The sequence below is a fragment of the Frieseomelitta varia genome, unplaced genomic scaffold (assembly GCF_011392965.1).
Source record: "Frieseomelitta varia isolate USP_RPSP 00005682 unplaced genomic scaffold, Fvar_1.2 scaffold_798, whole genome shotgun sequence".
In the NCBI taxonomy this organism is placed as follows: Eukaryota; Metazoa; Arthropoda; class Insecta; order Hymenoptera; family Apidae; genus Frieseomelitta; species Frieseomelitta varia.
The window spans coordinates 33,099-46,173 of NW_025110587.1; the positions used below are offsets into that span (position 1 = coordinate 33,099).

Consider the following 13,075-nt stretch of genomic DNA (forward strand, 5'->3'; position numbering starts at 1 on the left):
CAATGATTCCGTCATCTGCCGAACAAAGAGGGAATCATAAAAAATCATTACTGACGTCATTGACTTATGCTGCAAACAATAGTAAACAAACATTTCGTTTTCATTACATAATACGTGTATTTGGTCTTCGTTCTTTTCCGGCAAAGAGGACATCTTTAATGTAAACACGATGAATTTTATCTTCCTTCTAACGGTTTTCGATGTTGTTCGTAGATCATTTAGAACACCTATTTCTCCTTGATACTGAGCATAATTGATAGTTTTTATAAGAAAACAAATCTCTTTATCAATCTCTGTAAAGTGTCCCAAATTGTTTTAAATTTTTTTAGTTTAGTATCCTTTACTTATTTTCAATCATTATCATTACAATTGAAATTAATACATATCTGTTTAAGTTTGTACATTTAATGTGCACAATATGTAAAATATGTACAAAATACATAACGTAAAAAACATATACAAAAACAAATTATATTTTACCCGAAATATGTGTGTGTGTGTGTGTGTGTGTGTGCGTGCGCGCGCGCGCGCGCGCTCGTGTGTATGATATTGAATTACATTCATATTTATTTATTTATTTATATATTTATTTACTGAATAATATTTATATATCAACATCAGGTATTCATTTTCAACAGCAAGTGGTAAATTGCTATAGCTGAATCAGTATTTTATCTTTTATTTGTCACTAATTATCGCACAGAGAAACCTGATAAAAAAAGAAAAAAAAAAAACAATTCGACAAAATAACGAATTGTGGAAATTAAAGAACATTTTGGATTTTAATTCTTTTTTCTTTTTAGCTTTATTTCAACGTAAAAATTTTAAACGGACTTATTCGAGTCTTTTGTGTACACATGAAAATACTGCTTTATAGTAACTAGCGCCATTATAGTTTCCTCTCTTTATGTAGCTACATCTACCGTGAATAAACATCACTCTTGTGGTTGTGAATATTTGGATGGTGTGACAACGTCGCGTTCGCCGAACATTTATTGGTATAGTACAATAAGTAGAAACCAGTAGAATGATCTAGATTCGACTTAAAAATGCTTGGTATAATTGTATCTGGTCGGCTTGTAAGTATCCAAGTATCAGTTATATTCGCTGTACAACTACCGACATTGTATTTCATTTTCGATATTAAATTGTCAATTAAACATAATCGTGTTCTTTGTCGTAAGTGTATCAGTGTATTCCTACACTAGGATACATTATTTCCTGTTTCTTTGCTTCTTCCCAGTTTCTAATGCTTTAAACATTGTGTCGTTTTGTTTCGTATCTTGTTTTTGTTACCTTTCAGTAATGCCCCCCATCTCACTTCACCTCACCTCACCTCACTTTGTCGTCAACTTGCCACGAGCATCTTTACATCTAATCGAACATGTAAATGTAATGTCGACGAATTGAGATTTTGTCAAATTTCAAACAGTAAATTCGAATTTTCAAAAGTATATGAACGTAAGGTATATGTAATTATAAACGTAACATTTTTTTTTTTTAGGTGCAAACGGATTTTCAGCAGATAGGGGAGAACCAGTTTTTAATAACAGTACCTGATGCGGATAATATAAACCATATTGTGGTATTTCTCACTGGTACTATACCATTTCCTGATGGGACAGGTGGCGCAGGTACTCATTATAATGTAACAATTGAATAAATGTGACGATGCGTTCTTACCCAAACTCTGCTGTTACAGTGTACTTTAGTTGGCCGGATCCAACTGCTCCACCTAATTGGCAATTTCTTGGGTATATCTCAAATGCCAAGCCATCTGCCATATTCAAGATATCCACTTTGAAGAAGAATCACGAATTCGAAAACAGTAATTTAGGAATTTTTGGAGTGGGGAAGATTTCTCACGTAGCGCAGATAGGAGTTTCAGTGGAGCCTATTGGAGCTATAGAACAACAAGCAGCCACAGTTACAGAAGCTACGTCGAACACTTTTCTAGAATTTGTTCAGAAGATGCTTACTAGCTTTTTGAATTACGTTTCGAGTTTTTCTGTAACTCAGTCGCAAATGACACCAAACCCAACAGAAAACTTTGTACCACTGTCCGCTATCCAAGGATGGTACGAAACTTTTGAGAGGAGGTTACAACAAAATCCAAACTTCTGGAAAGCATGATGAGAAAGAAACTGACTCTCGATAGTTCGTTACCATTTTGCATAGTGATGCGTCATTTTTCAGCACCCAAGTTCGCATACGCGAAACATCGCATTATGCGCATAAATTGAAATTTTTTATATTCTCACTGAAAAACAATATCTTAATAATAAGAGTATGCAGAATTTGCTATCTGTAAGTGTTTAACATAAATATCATCGCGTTTTTGTTATTGTCTATCTTATTTTGTTATATTTTCGTGTATATGCTCTTTGATTTGGTTATGAAGCAGTACATCGCTGTTATATCATTTTTATTTTAATCGTTCTGCTTTTATTTGAAAAATGTTGTGAACATGTAAATATATTTAATTTACAATAACGCGAGAAAGGAGAAAAAGAGAAAACTGCCGAACTTAATTTAATTAAAGCGATGTGAGAACGAAGTAACGCATGCGTGAACTTCCATTTTGTTCGTCAGGTTTATGGATATCCACGAATGATCATAGAACTAGAGTGTTACGTTATATGAGAAAAATGGCGAACGATTATCGAGAAATTTGTACGACGTTACTATTTGTACTTCTACGAGATTGAAATTGAGATTTATTAATTTGTATTTACATAATAAAATTTTATTATATGTACTGATTGTTTGAATGCTGTTTACATTAACATTTCACGTAACTTTCTCGCATCGTTCCGACCAATGATACGATAGATTTGGAAAAAGACAGTTTCGTTGAGAATGAACGCTAAGAACAGCATCGGATAGTGGAAAAACGGCTTGATTTGTATATGGACTAATCTGTCAATGTAACTTTCACATCGAGTGAAACGAGTATCTTTCAAGAAGAGGAATCGTATCGACTCTTTCGTGGTATTGCTATTTAATTAAAAAAGAAAAAGAGGAGAGACAAGAAGCAGGAAGAAAATAAAAGAAGAAGAAAGGGGAAAAGAAGGAAGAAAAGCAAGCAATTCAATTAATGGAGATCGCTCCTTGTGATGCTGGCCATTCCTCCGAATTGCCGTAACGAAAACTGATTGCGTTTGGATCGAGCTCACATAAGTCTAGTGGAATCGTTTATCCCGTAAGCGTAAGCTATCTACGTATCTGTTAAGAACAAATCTAAATTACTACTAGATACTTCCACGTTTAATATTTCGGAATTATTGTATCTTTTTCGATACGGGGAAATGCTCTCTGTCTCTTTCTTTCCTTTTTTTCTACCTCTCTCTCTCTCTCTCTCTCTCTCTTTTTTTTTTTTTCTCGTCCCGTCTTAATTGAGTAATGTCCACATTGTACTTCTTGTGTAAACGACTGTTCATGGATATTGTATGAAGTATCAAAACGGTTGGATATCATCCATCGCGGAGAAACTTCGCAATCCAAGGTGAGACATCGTTGTTGTGAACTTGCCATCTTTCGTTCATTACGATTCGCTAGAAAAAACAAAGTAAAGTGTGTTCGACCGTTTCAGTTAAAATTATTTCTCTTGCTTTTTAACGTCTTTTCTAACGTCCCTCTGGCCTGTTCTTACGTACAAATTTACATGTGCATGTGACTTAGCAATCGTGTGCAACTAAATCGGTTGCAGCGTTATCATTCTTCGACAATTGACGAACATATCTACGTGTGCCGATTTAAAACATTCTATCCGCTCGATACATCTTTCATTTCTATCGTATCGTACAAATTTCTTGGTATCTGGATAAACGATAGAATACTGTTTTTGCGATTTGTATACATTTGCTTTTTTTTTTTTTTATCAAGATATTTTTGCATTTGTGCCCAAAATGGCCTAAATCGATAAGCGATAATAAATGTAAAAGCCTTTCGCTTATGTTACGTCAGTATTTCGTTTATTTATGTATTAGGTTTCATATCGAATTACGAAATGGTTTAATTCCTTGTTTATTTGTAAACGATAAATCGTGCATTTATCAATCGACGTAATATATATTCTGCCACCATTGTTTAGTTAGTTTTCAATAATGGATATTTGCAATAACGCGTATTTTAATATATTATTTTAATACATTATGTTAGTAAATAACTAGAATCGGTACATGGTAGCTGTATACAAATTGGAATAATCCAATTTCACATTATGCATATGAAGTATATTAAAAGGATGTAGCCCACGATTAAAATTTTTCATGTTCGAAAAGAAGACTCAAGTTTGTATTTATATAATGTGTCGCATAGAGAGGAGATGGAGAATTCTGAAGAGCCAACAAGTTTGCAATCCATCTGTCATTTACATGCTTCGGAATTATTTCCAAAGCATACACACTTCGAATGCGAAGATCAAACGCTTACTGTTCCATTTACACTCTTGAGTGGGGAGTTCATTGTAGCGCTTGGACGTACGTCGGATGGAGTGTTGGCTCTTTCTAATTACAGACTCTATTTACAATTAAATCAAGCATGTTACAATATCCCATTGGGTTTAATAGAACAGTTAGAAGTTAAAGAGATCTTTTTCCTGCATATTGGTTGCAAGGATGCTCGTTCCCTAAGGTATGAAATTGCGTTCAAAACTAACCTGCATTCTCTCATCATTTTGATATTAAAAATAATTGACATTTTCAGTTGTGTCTTTGCCACGAACGAACATTGTTTGGAGTGGTTTAAACGATTACACAAGGTGACTTATCCACGAAAGAGTATAGAGGATATATTTGCTTTTGCGTATTATGCTTGGTCTGTTGAGGAAGGTAAAGATAATTCCAAATTGGGAAAAGATAGCATGTCGTATAATACTACCTTTAATTCAGAAGTAAGTACTATTCAAATTTTACAGATATAAGCACGATACACGCAATTTACGTATAATTTAATTCTTTTACCTGTTTCTTAGGTAGAACGACTGAAATTTAATTTGCATGGCACATGGCGCATAAGTCAAATCAATAAAGATTACCGCATCTGTCCATCCTATCCACCATTGCTTCTGGTTCCTTCTTGCATTCCTGACGATAGTCTCGAGGTTGTAGCAAAGTTTAGAAGTTTTCGACGGATCCCTGCCGTTGTTTGGAGGTATTCAAAAAAGACAAAGAATTAAGAAGGGAAAAAAGATAGTAGTGTGCATTTTGTTATCCTATATCACAGTTTTGTCTTTTATAATTTTAAAGGCACGTGAACAATGGCGCAGTAATAGCACGAAGCAGTCAGCCGGAAGTTGGATGGCTTGGTTGGCGGAGTCCGGATGACGAACATCTTTTGAAAGCCCTCTCCGATGCATGTTCCTATGATAAAGGTGAATCGACAATGATGGATTCATCTATCATCTACCCAGATAATGGCGATGACGGTGTTACGTCGAATAAAACAAAAGTAGGCATCAAATTAAAGAAAATTCTAATTATATAAATTTGAATTGATGATTCAAAGCTTGAAGCTGATGATCTTCAGCAAATCAATACATGTTCTTTCCAGAAAGTTTTAATTGTGGACGCTAGATCGTATACAACTGCGGTAGCGAATAGAGCGCGTGGTGGTGGATGCGAATGTCCCGAATATTATCCCAGTTGCGATATACAATTCATGAATCTACCAAATATTCACTCAATACGAAAGAGTTTTCATGCTGTGAGACAGCTTTGTGCGTCGGATGCAGATCAGCCCAAGTAAAATATTCTCTTCGTCTACTACCTTTTTTTTTTCATATCGAACCAATATTATTATATTACTGTTACGATTGCAAGTGAATCGATCTAAAATTTTTCTATTTTACTTCTTTTTTTTTTTTCTTTTTTTTTTTTTCTTTTTGTTTTTGGAGCAACAAAACCGAACGAACTGACGTTGGCATGAAAGTTAATCGTCTACCGTCTAGCTTAAAGAAAAAAATATCAATACTTTTAAGACTTTTCGTGCGGTGACTGGTTATTCGTTGGAGAAATTCCGAGAAAAACGGTGTTCCCGTTAAAGCGTAACGCAAGTGAACCAGTTAGGACGTTAATTCAGGTCATTGACACTTTTTCGTATCGATCTTCGCCACGCGACGACTTTCGCATGTTGATCAATAGCCACGGTTCCCAACACCAGTTTCAACCCTAGATTTATCGAGTTCACGCATAAATTCGCCCCTCCGAACTGGAACACACTTCGTCCAACCTCGAGCCCCCGTTAATCCATTCGAGTACTCGAATTCACTTTCTACGTCAGCGAATCGATCTCTCCGCGACGATGCATCGTCCTTCGATGATTTCCCATTTCCACAGACGGCCACATGTGCAACAGGGATTTAGAAAATTTGAAAAGGTGGAAGCCGGACGAGTACCTCGCAATCCAGAGGGCGGAAGTTTTGACACCGCAAGGTGTGGAAGATATGAGGTTGCTCGCCAGACGATTGCAAAGCAATTTCCCGCAGCTTCTTCACTCGAACAGCGAGCACATAACGGCGGAAAATTACACGGTATGTATAAGCTACGATCGAGTAAAACAATCGGTGGGCCGATTTCGTTGCATGTAAGTCGAGACGAATTCATTACAGTTTAAAACAACCGATGCGCGCGAAGGCAGCATTGGCTCGTTCATAGAGGGATTGTTCGGCAACAGAGAGGCGGTACCTGTAGACGAAGTTCCTAGTAACGATACCTTGCTATCGGTGAGTATAAGAAAATAGAAGTGACAATATTTTCACTACTATGCTAGTTAAAAAAAAAAAAAAATTTCAGCCTCTTTGACCCTGACATTGACTTTGAGTTTTTACGTTATTGGTTCCTCTAAACATTGCACATTTTCACATTGCATTTATCAAAAATAAATTTCTGCATGTAACACATTTGTATCCCATTTCTCTTTACCCTGTACCTATATTTATCTTAAGTGTGCCATTCTCTACTTAAGTATCTTAACTTAACTCTTTCATTTTATTTCATGTTTATTTTGTTGCTCTCTTCTTTCTAGGCTCGCATTATCTCCTCTTCCCCTTCTATCTTTCTTTCTCCTCAAGAAAAATGTATCTGTGCTATTTTCCAGTAAATCTTTAAAAAAAAAAGAAAATTACCTTCTTTTCAATCAGGTATATAAAACCTGTAACGTATGGGATAGCGATAGTGGCAACGTCTCCGTCGAGGAAGTAATCATGTTCGAAGAAGGGCCGCAGTTCAAAAATTTGATACAGAACGTCAGCCGCCGACTCGGATTTTTGTACGACATTTCCAAAGGCAAGCGCAGAGTTTACGAAACGAGAAGGCTCGCTGCGCGTTGTTTTAACGATCGTTTTGTTTTCCAGAGCCAATCCTGGCGATGTACGATATGTGTCGTTACGAAAAGGCCTGGACGGTGACGAAACTTTCTCCTTGGTGCGCCGTTTTCAGCAAGGAGGAGCTTCGTGTGCTGGAGTATCGCGAGGATCTCCACTATTATTACAAGGCCGGATATGGACGTGAAATCAATGCGCAGCTAGGATGCACGCTTTTGCAAGACATGATGAATCACTTTTGGTAATTTTGTTCTCGCTCGCGAAATTTCTATCCTGCTCGAGACAATGCTCGTTGTACGTCGATGCAATACAATCGAACGACTCGTGTGTCGATATTTCAGGAAACTGGAACAAAACGGGGACTCGAACGAGCCGAACGGTGTATTCTACTTTGGCGACATTATAAGTCTGCAGAACCTCCTGACCACGTTGAACATTAACAAAGATCATGAGCAGCTGACGGCCTTTAATTACAAAGACATGGCGAAACGTAAATGGCGGACGTCATTCATATCGCCTTTCGCCGCGAATCTCGTCGCTGTGTTCTACAGGTAACGACATCTTGCAATCAAATTAGATCTAAATTTTTCTTTCTCTCGGATCCAACCTGGAGAGGAACTTACTTTCGCTAGTCGAGCAAAGCGTTTTCCCGTGTTGTTTCGCAGATGCGACGTTAGCGGCCAACCGAACAAAGTGATGTTTTACTTGGCCGAGAAGCTGGTCATGCTCGACGGATGTGACGTGGGCCTCTGCGACTGGGAGTATTTGAAGCACAGGTTCAACCCGGTTCTCAAGCAGTGCGACCTCAACGTTTGCTGGAACGGAAACGGCGTTGCCACTCTCGCTGCCAATCTCGTCCTCGTCCTTCTCCCGTGCTTCACTCTAGTCTTCGTAAGAAAGTAAAAAGGACGTAGCGAATAATACGCGCGTTGTCGATGTCCGTTAATTATAGGAAAGATGTACGCATAATACGTTGGACGTGCATAAACACGCGTATAAAACTAACTACTACTGGCTATTCAACGTAAGACCAAATTCTAATTCCAACAAAAACAAATTGAACCATCGTTGCAAACGTTCGCAAACATTCCGCTGTGCTTTCAAAATCGCCAAAAAGTCGTTTATACTATTTAACGTCTTTTATTCCTACTCTGCCAGCTACACGTAATTTATCTACGCATCTACTGTTAATCGTCATCCTCATTTGTTTATACGTCACGAATATGTAAATGAATATTATTTATATTTCCTGATAGTATTTCCGTCCGACGACCGCGCAAAAGTATATAAAGCGTAATGCACAATTACTCTCGCATTGTTGCTTCGAATTCTCTCCCGTTCAAATTTTGCGACAGAGGCAAGAGCAACGTGATTCTCATACGCTTAATAATAAAACGGCGAAACATTCGAAATATACCAAAAAGCCCTCCTCTCGTACGTTTTATCTTACTCGTAATTCGAATTATCCTCTAAACAAATCTACGACCAAATAAATTGCTAATATATATATAAATATATATACACACATACATATATATGATAAATACTCGGCATTTATTTTTGTCTCGTCTCACACTGCTGGTAATCGTGCAAGCATCGAGCCTGACGGCAACTTTAATTATTAATAGTTCTATTGTCACCTATGACAAAGGAAGATGATGTCAAGGAAACAATTGACAGAAGTTACGAACGATTATACCTTAATTTAGCCTCTTCTCGCTGTTTCTTCCAAACTCCCGTGCCTCATAGCCTTCGATCCATTTTCCACGATTAGAGTAGAACGAAGTCTCGTGGTATGAACTGTATCGTGACAGGCGGCTGAAACTATCTGTTTCAGTCGGCAAAATTTAGTCGGTGCGGCTATTGAGCGGCTTGAAAGAGTACGATCGTTGTTAATAAAATTATCATAATTGCGATAATGGATCGTCAAGGATGATTTATTACGTTTCTAGGCTACGATAAAATAAAATTTGCATCAGCCGTGCAATAAATAGAAGATACTGTCAGGGTTAATTGAACACGCCGCCCGCGTACTATCTGGTGAAATCCATTAATGAAAGAATCCTTCCTATCCTATTAAAATAATTCTCAACTAATCGGCAGTAAATCGCTTCTTCGTCTCTTTACACCACAACTAGTTCGAAGCTTCAATATTTTAATAAGAGAGAAAAATGTCTAAACCTGTGAGAAAAAAGGTGCGAGCCATTTTATAAAAGAACGTTGATAGAAATCGAAGCCTCGCGCTATTTAGATCTACGAGAGAAGAAATGATTAACGACGTCGCCAGTAATTGCGCTTCCATAATCGTCTTTTAAATATTCATGCACGAAATTTTATATTTTTTTTTTTTTTTTGTATCTCGTTAGATTCCCGATAATTCGCATTCCCATTAATATCGTCGATTATGCAATGCATAAATTGCGCTGAAATTACATTTAATTAGATGTTGCGTAAAATAGCTGATAGAAAGATTGGAAGCAAGGTGCTTTCTACCGCGAATTGATCAGCTCGGTAATGAGACGTTTCCAATGACACAGCAATGTAAAAGCGCTTGATATCTGTTGTTTCATATCAACTGATCGTTTATATGCACTATCGTTGCACTTAAGACAAATGAAATTATCGCGTGAGGAACGTCGAGGGTAGAAAGTCGCGTTCAGTCGATCGTCGCTCTTTCTCGACGTTTGTCGCATCGTTCGCACCCGATCCTCAGGTATCGCAGAATTGCAAATAGATAAGTTTGCAAATATTGCTGAGTGTAAGTATATACGCGTGACGTTTCCAAACAAAGCCTGAAAACAAAGCCAATCTTTCTCAGAAGTTTCTTCGTTTCAATTCAAGGGACGTCACGAAAATTACCATGAAAAAACTACCGATATACCTGCTGGCGCTTCAGCACGTAAATTATTTGCGCTACTTGTCCACCAACGTCGTACAACCTGTCAACGATCTTCTTCGAAGAAACAAATTCACGGACGTGCAGTTCGTCGTGCAGAATCCTTACGGGCGGTCGGATCACGGAGCAGTGGACGAGATTTACAAAACCGTGTCGCGAGTTTTACCAACCAGTTGCATCTCGTTCAACGGCTCGATTCCTCCGGAGTTGTCTTTCTTTCACGCGTCACGAACAACGTTAATCCTGTACGTTTATATCGCAAGAACTTTGCCAGATTTCGAACAAACGGGGAACATTACCGCCGAGATTATGGGGAACAATCGACCAAAGGTTTTGTTGATGACCATGCTGGAGGAACAAAATTGCAACTTCGAGCAGTTTCTGGAGCAAACGTGGCACAGATATCTGATCGACATGACGGTTTTGGAGTTGTCGGAACCGAATGGATCGGCAGTCACTACGATGATTCATCGGTATAATCCGTTCACGCGCGTCTACGATCAACGGCCTTACGCTTCCGGCGTAGAGTGGTTCCCGAATAAAGTGCAGAATCTTCACGGTTATCCGATGAGAGTAGGTATGCTGAATCGTACAGACTACATATGGTTCATAAGAAATTTACTGAAATACGAAAGCCCGGACGTGAAAACTATGAAAACGCTTGCTCGGGTTATGAATTTCACCATCGTGAAAGTACCTGACAAAAGACCGGTCCAGGCTACAGCCGATGGAAAATGCGACATAATAATCCCGTCGTTATCAATCTATGCGGACAATTTCTCCAGACTGATCGAGTATACTTTGCCCCTTGATTTCGAAAATTGGTGCCCGGTGATACCGCTTAAATACAAATACAACAAGTCCGAGGGGCAAGCCCTCGTCGGTTTAGCCATAAACTGCTGCATCGTTCTCGTGTTCTGGGGGATATCGGTCGTGCTGAAGTTTAACTCAGACTTGTGGCAGCCGTTGAAGATCTTCGGTATGTTGATAGCGGTCGCCATGCCGTCGAAGCCGAGAGGAACGAAAGAGAGGGTTATATTCTTCGCGATACTAATCGCTTCGTCCATCTACTCGACAAATTTGTTCGTCGACCTCACCACCGTGAGCATGACAGAGAAAACCGAAATGGATTACAAAACGTACGAAGAGCTGGACAAGTCCGGGTTGATTCCCGTTGTCGTGCCTGATCTTCTCAACGTGACGTTCGTTAACGACGACGAATCCTTTCTCCGGTTGAAGAGAAAGACGATCACAGGCGATACTCTCGAGCAATCTTGCATAAATTATTTAAAGCAACATCAGAACGTCACTTGCTTCCAAGACACGACCGGCACGAACATGATTATTTACATGGAGGCGCGGCTTGGTAACGTTACCGCGAAAATTTGTAAAAACTTGTGTTACGTGAGACTGCCGGTCGCGTACTTCCTGAGAAAGCATTCACCGTACAAGGATCGATTTGTGGACATCATAACGCGCTTGAGGCAAACAGGTATCCGCAGGAAATGGTCCAACGATTACATCGGCAAAATTCGGCCGAAAAAGGCCAGCATGATGGAGATTAACAGCCTGTACAAATCGTCGCTCGTGTGGAATCTTATTTGGATCACTAGCTGCGGATTGTTAGTATCTTTTTTAGCATTTTTGGGCGAAGTTATAACGCACCGCGTGCACCGCGTCGAATCTGTTCGAAGTTCACGCAACTAGGAACAAGTTTCCATTTGGTAGAGGATGCCGAAATTTTTCTTCGCACCAAGACTTTGTGCCACAGGTGCTCGTTTCGAACTGTCCGTCCTCGTTAACTCACGCCGAACACTTGTTGAGCACGGATCTTTGCTTAGCAATATTTAAACAATCTAATATTAGGAGCAACTTAATGATCCTGTATTTCAAACTGCGTCTCGAAATGCCAACTATTTTCAGCATGTTTGACCGCGTTTGAGCGCTGCGAAACTGCACGATCCTAACAAATTCAACGACAAACGCTAACGATCGCTGAAAGCGATTTAAAGGAAAAAAAAAAGAAGATGTGTCCCGTGAAGAAGCAAACATTCACGGAGTAGAGCCATGTCTTTGCACAGAATAGTTAAACGTTCAAAATCAATACACTTTCTAAGCACTATTAATAACCGTGATAATGTCTCGTGTAGAATCGTGTGAAATAAAGAACTGTTGCAATTTTATCGACAGTGACAAAGCTTCTGTAAGAGTTCAATTTTTGCAAAGTACCGAAACTTAAGAGAAATAGAGAAAAAGAGAGAGACACGATAAATTTCGTAGTTTTATAAAAGCCGAATAAACGTCTGTAAAAATGCAGTTGGCCGCCGACTTAGCAGTCGCACGTACCACAGAGGGTTGGACATCGTGCTCTCTTTCTCTCGTTTGGATTTTCTCTTCGTCGCATGTATTTTCCCTGATAGCCCTTGGCTCGCCAGTTTTCCCCCCTTGTTCCATTTCCTGCCGCTGCTACCCCCACTGGGAGTTCCGCTCCGGCTGCGAAGCCACGCAGCAAGTAGTAAATGTACGATCAGTGTCGGGCCGACCGGCAACGTGTGTAGATCGTACGGAGCCACCGTTCATCATCGCGGCTTTATTTATTAGAATTCGTTTCGTCGGACGAGAAACCGGCTGAAATCGCCGGTTCCACATTGGATGGAACTCTGCGTCGTTTATCGAGCACCGATACACGTCACGTCGCGGACGCAACGACGGATCGCAGGTAAATGTCCGAAGAATAGAAAGTCTGAGCGACACGTGTGTCGACGGACGAGTGAATCCTCCTGTTGAATCGTCGCCCACGCTCGCTTCGTCGTTGCCTTCCCTTTCTTCTTTCTTTCTTTTTTTTTTTTTTTTTT

General features: G+C 39.3%; 4 protein-coding genes across 8 annotated transcripts; all 4 read left to right on the forward strand.

Moving 5' to 3' along the window:
* Positions 1-941: 941 nt before the first annotated feature.
* On the forward strand, positions 942-2,351 carry LOC122536099 (protein OPI10 homolog). Of its 2 annotated transcripts, XM_043668170.1 has the most exons (4): positions 967-1,079; positions 1,304-1,392; positions 1,505-1,634; positions 1,703-2,351. In XM_043668170.1, exons 2-4 carry the CDS (start codon positions 1,306-1,308, stop codon positions 2,131-2,133), a joined length of 648 nt encoding a protein of 215 aa, XP_043524105.1. In that variant the 5' UTR covers positions 967-1,079; positions 1,304-1,305; the 3' UTR covers positions 2,134-2,351. The 2 variants fall into 2 exon arrangements, with proteins under 2 accessions (XP_043524106.1, XP_043524105.1); XM_043668171.1 differs by lacking the exon at positions 1,304-1,392 and having other exon boundaries at positions 942-1,079.
* Positions 2,352-2,885: 534 nt separating this feature from the next.
* LOC122536097 (myotubularin-related protein 3-like) lies at positions 2,886-5,790 on the forward strand. Of its 4 annotated transcripts, XM_043668168.1 has the most exons (7): positions 2,886-3,202; positions 3,456-3,505; positions 4,321-4,635; positions 4,708-4,894; positions 4,976-5,154; positions 5,250-5,451; positions 5,554-5,788. In XM_043668168.1, the coding sequence occupies exons 3-7, from the start codon at positions 4,328-4,330 to the stop codon at positions 5,746-5,748; spliced, it is 1,071 nt and encodes a 356-aa protein (XP_043524103.1). In that variant the 5' UTR covers positions 2,886-3,202; positions 3,456-3,505; positions 4,321-4,327; the 3' UTR covers positions 5,749-5,788. The 4 variants fall into 4 exon arrangements, with proteins under 4 accessions (XP_043524103.1, XP_043524102.1, XP_043524101.1 ...); XM_043668167.1 differs by lacking the exon at positions 3,456-3,505 and having other exon boundaries at positions 2,886-3,208; XM_043668166.1 differs by lacking the exon at positions 3,456-3,505 and having other exon boundaries at positions 2,887-3,202; positions 5,554-5,787.
* Positions 5,791-6,308: 518 nt separating this feature from the next.
* On the forward strand, positions 6,309-8,831 carry LOC122536098 (multiple inositol polyphosphate phosphatase 1-like). The gene is made up of 6 exons (XM_043668169.1): positions 6,309-6,532; positions 6,611-6,724; positions 7,142-7,286; positions 7,355-7,565; positions 7,666-7,875; positions 7,990-8,831. The coding sequence occupies exons 1-6, from the start codon at positions 6,347-6,349 to the stop codon at positions 8,225-8,227; spliced, it is 1,104 nt and encodes a 367-aa protein (XP_043524104.1). The 5' UTR covers positions 6,309-6,346; the 3' UTR covers positions 8,228-8,831.
* Positions 8,820-12,403, forward strand: LOC122536093. The gene is made up of 2 exons (XM_043668158.1): positions 8,820-10,082; positions 10,166-12,403. Exon 2 carries the CDS (start codon positions 10,185-10,187, stop codon positions 11,925-11,927), a length of 1,743 nt encoding a protein of 580 aa, XP_043524093.1. The 5' UTR covers positions 8,820-10,082; positions 10,166-10,184; the 3' UTR covers positions 11,928-12,403.
* The last annotated feature ends 672 nt before the right edge of the window (positions 12,404-13,075 follow it).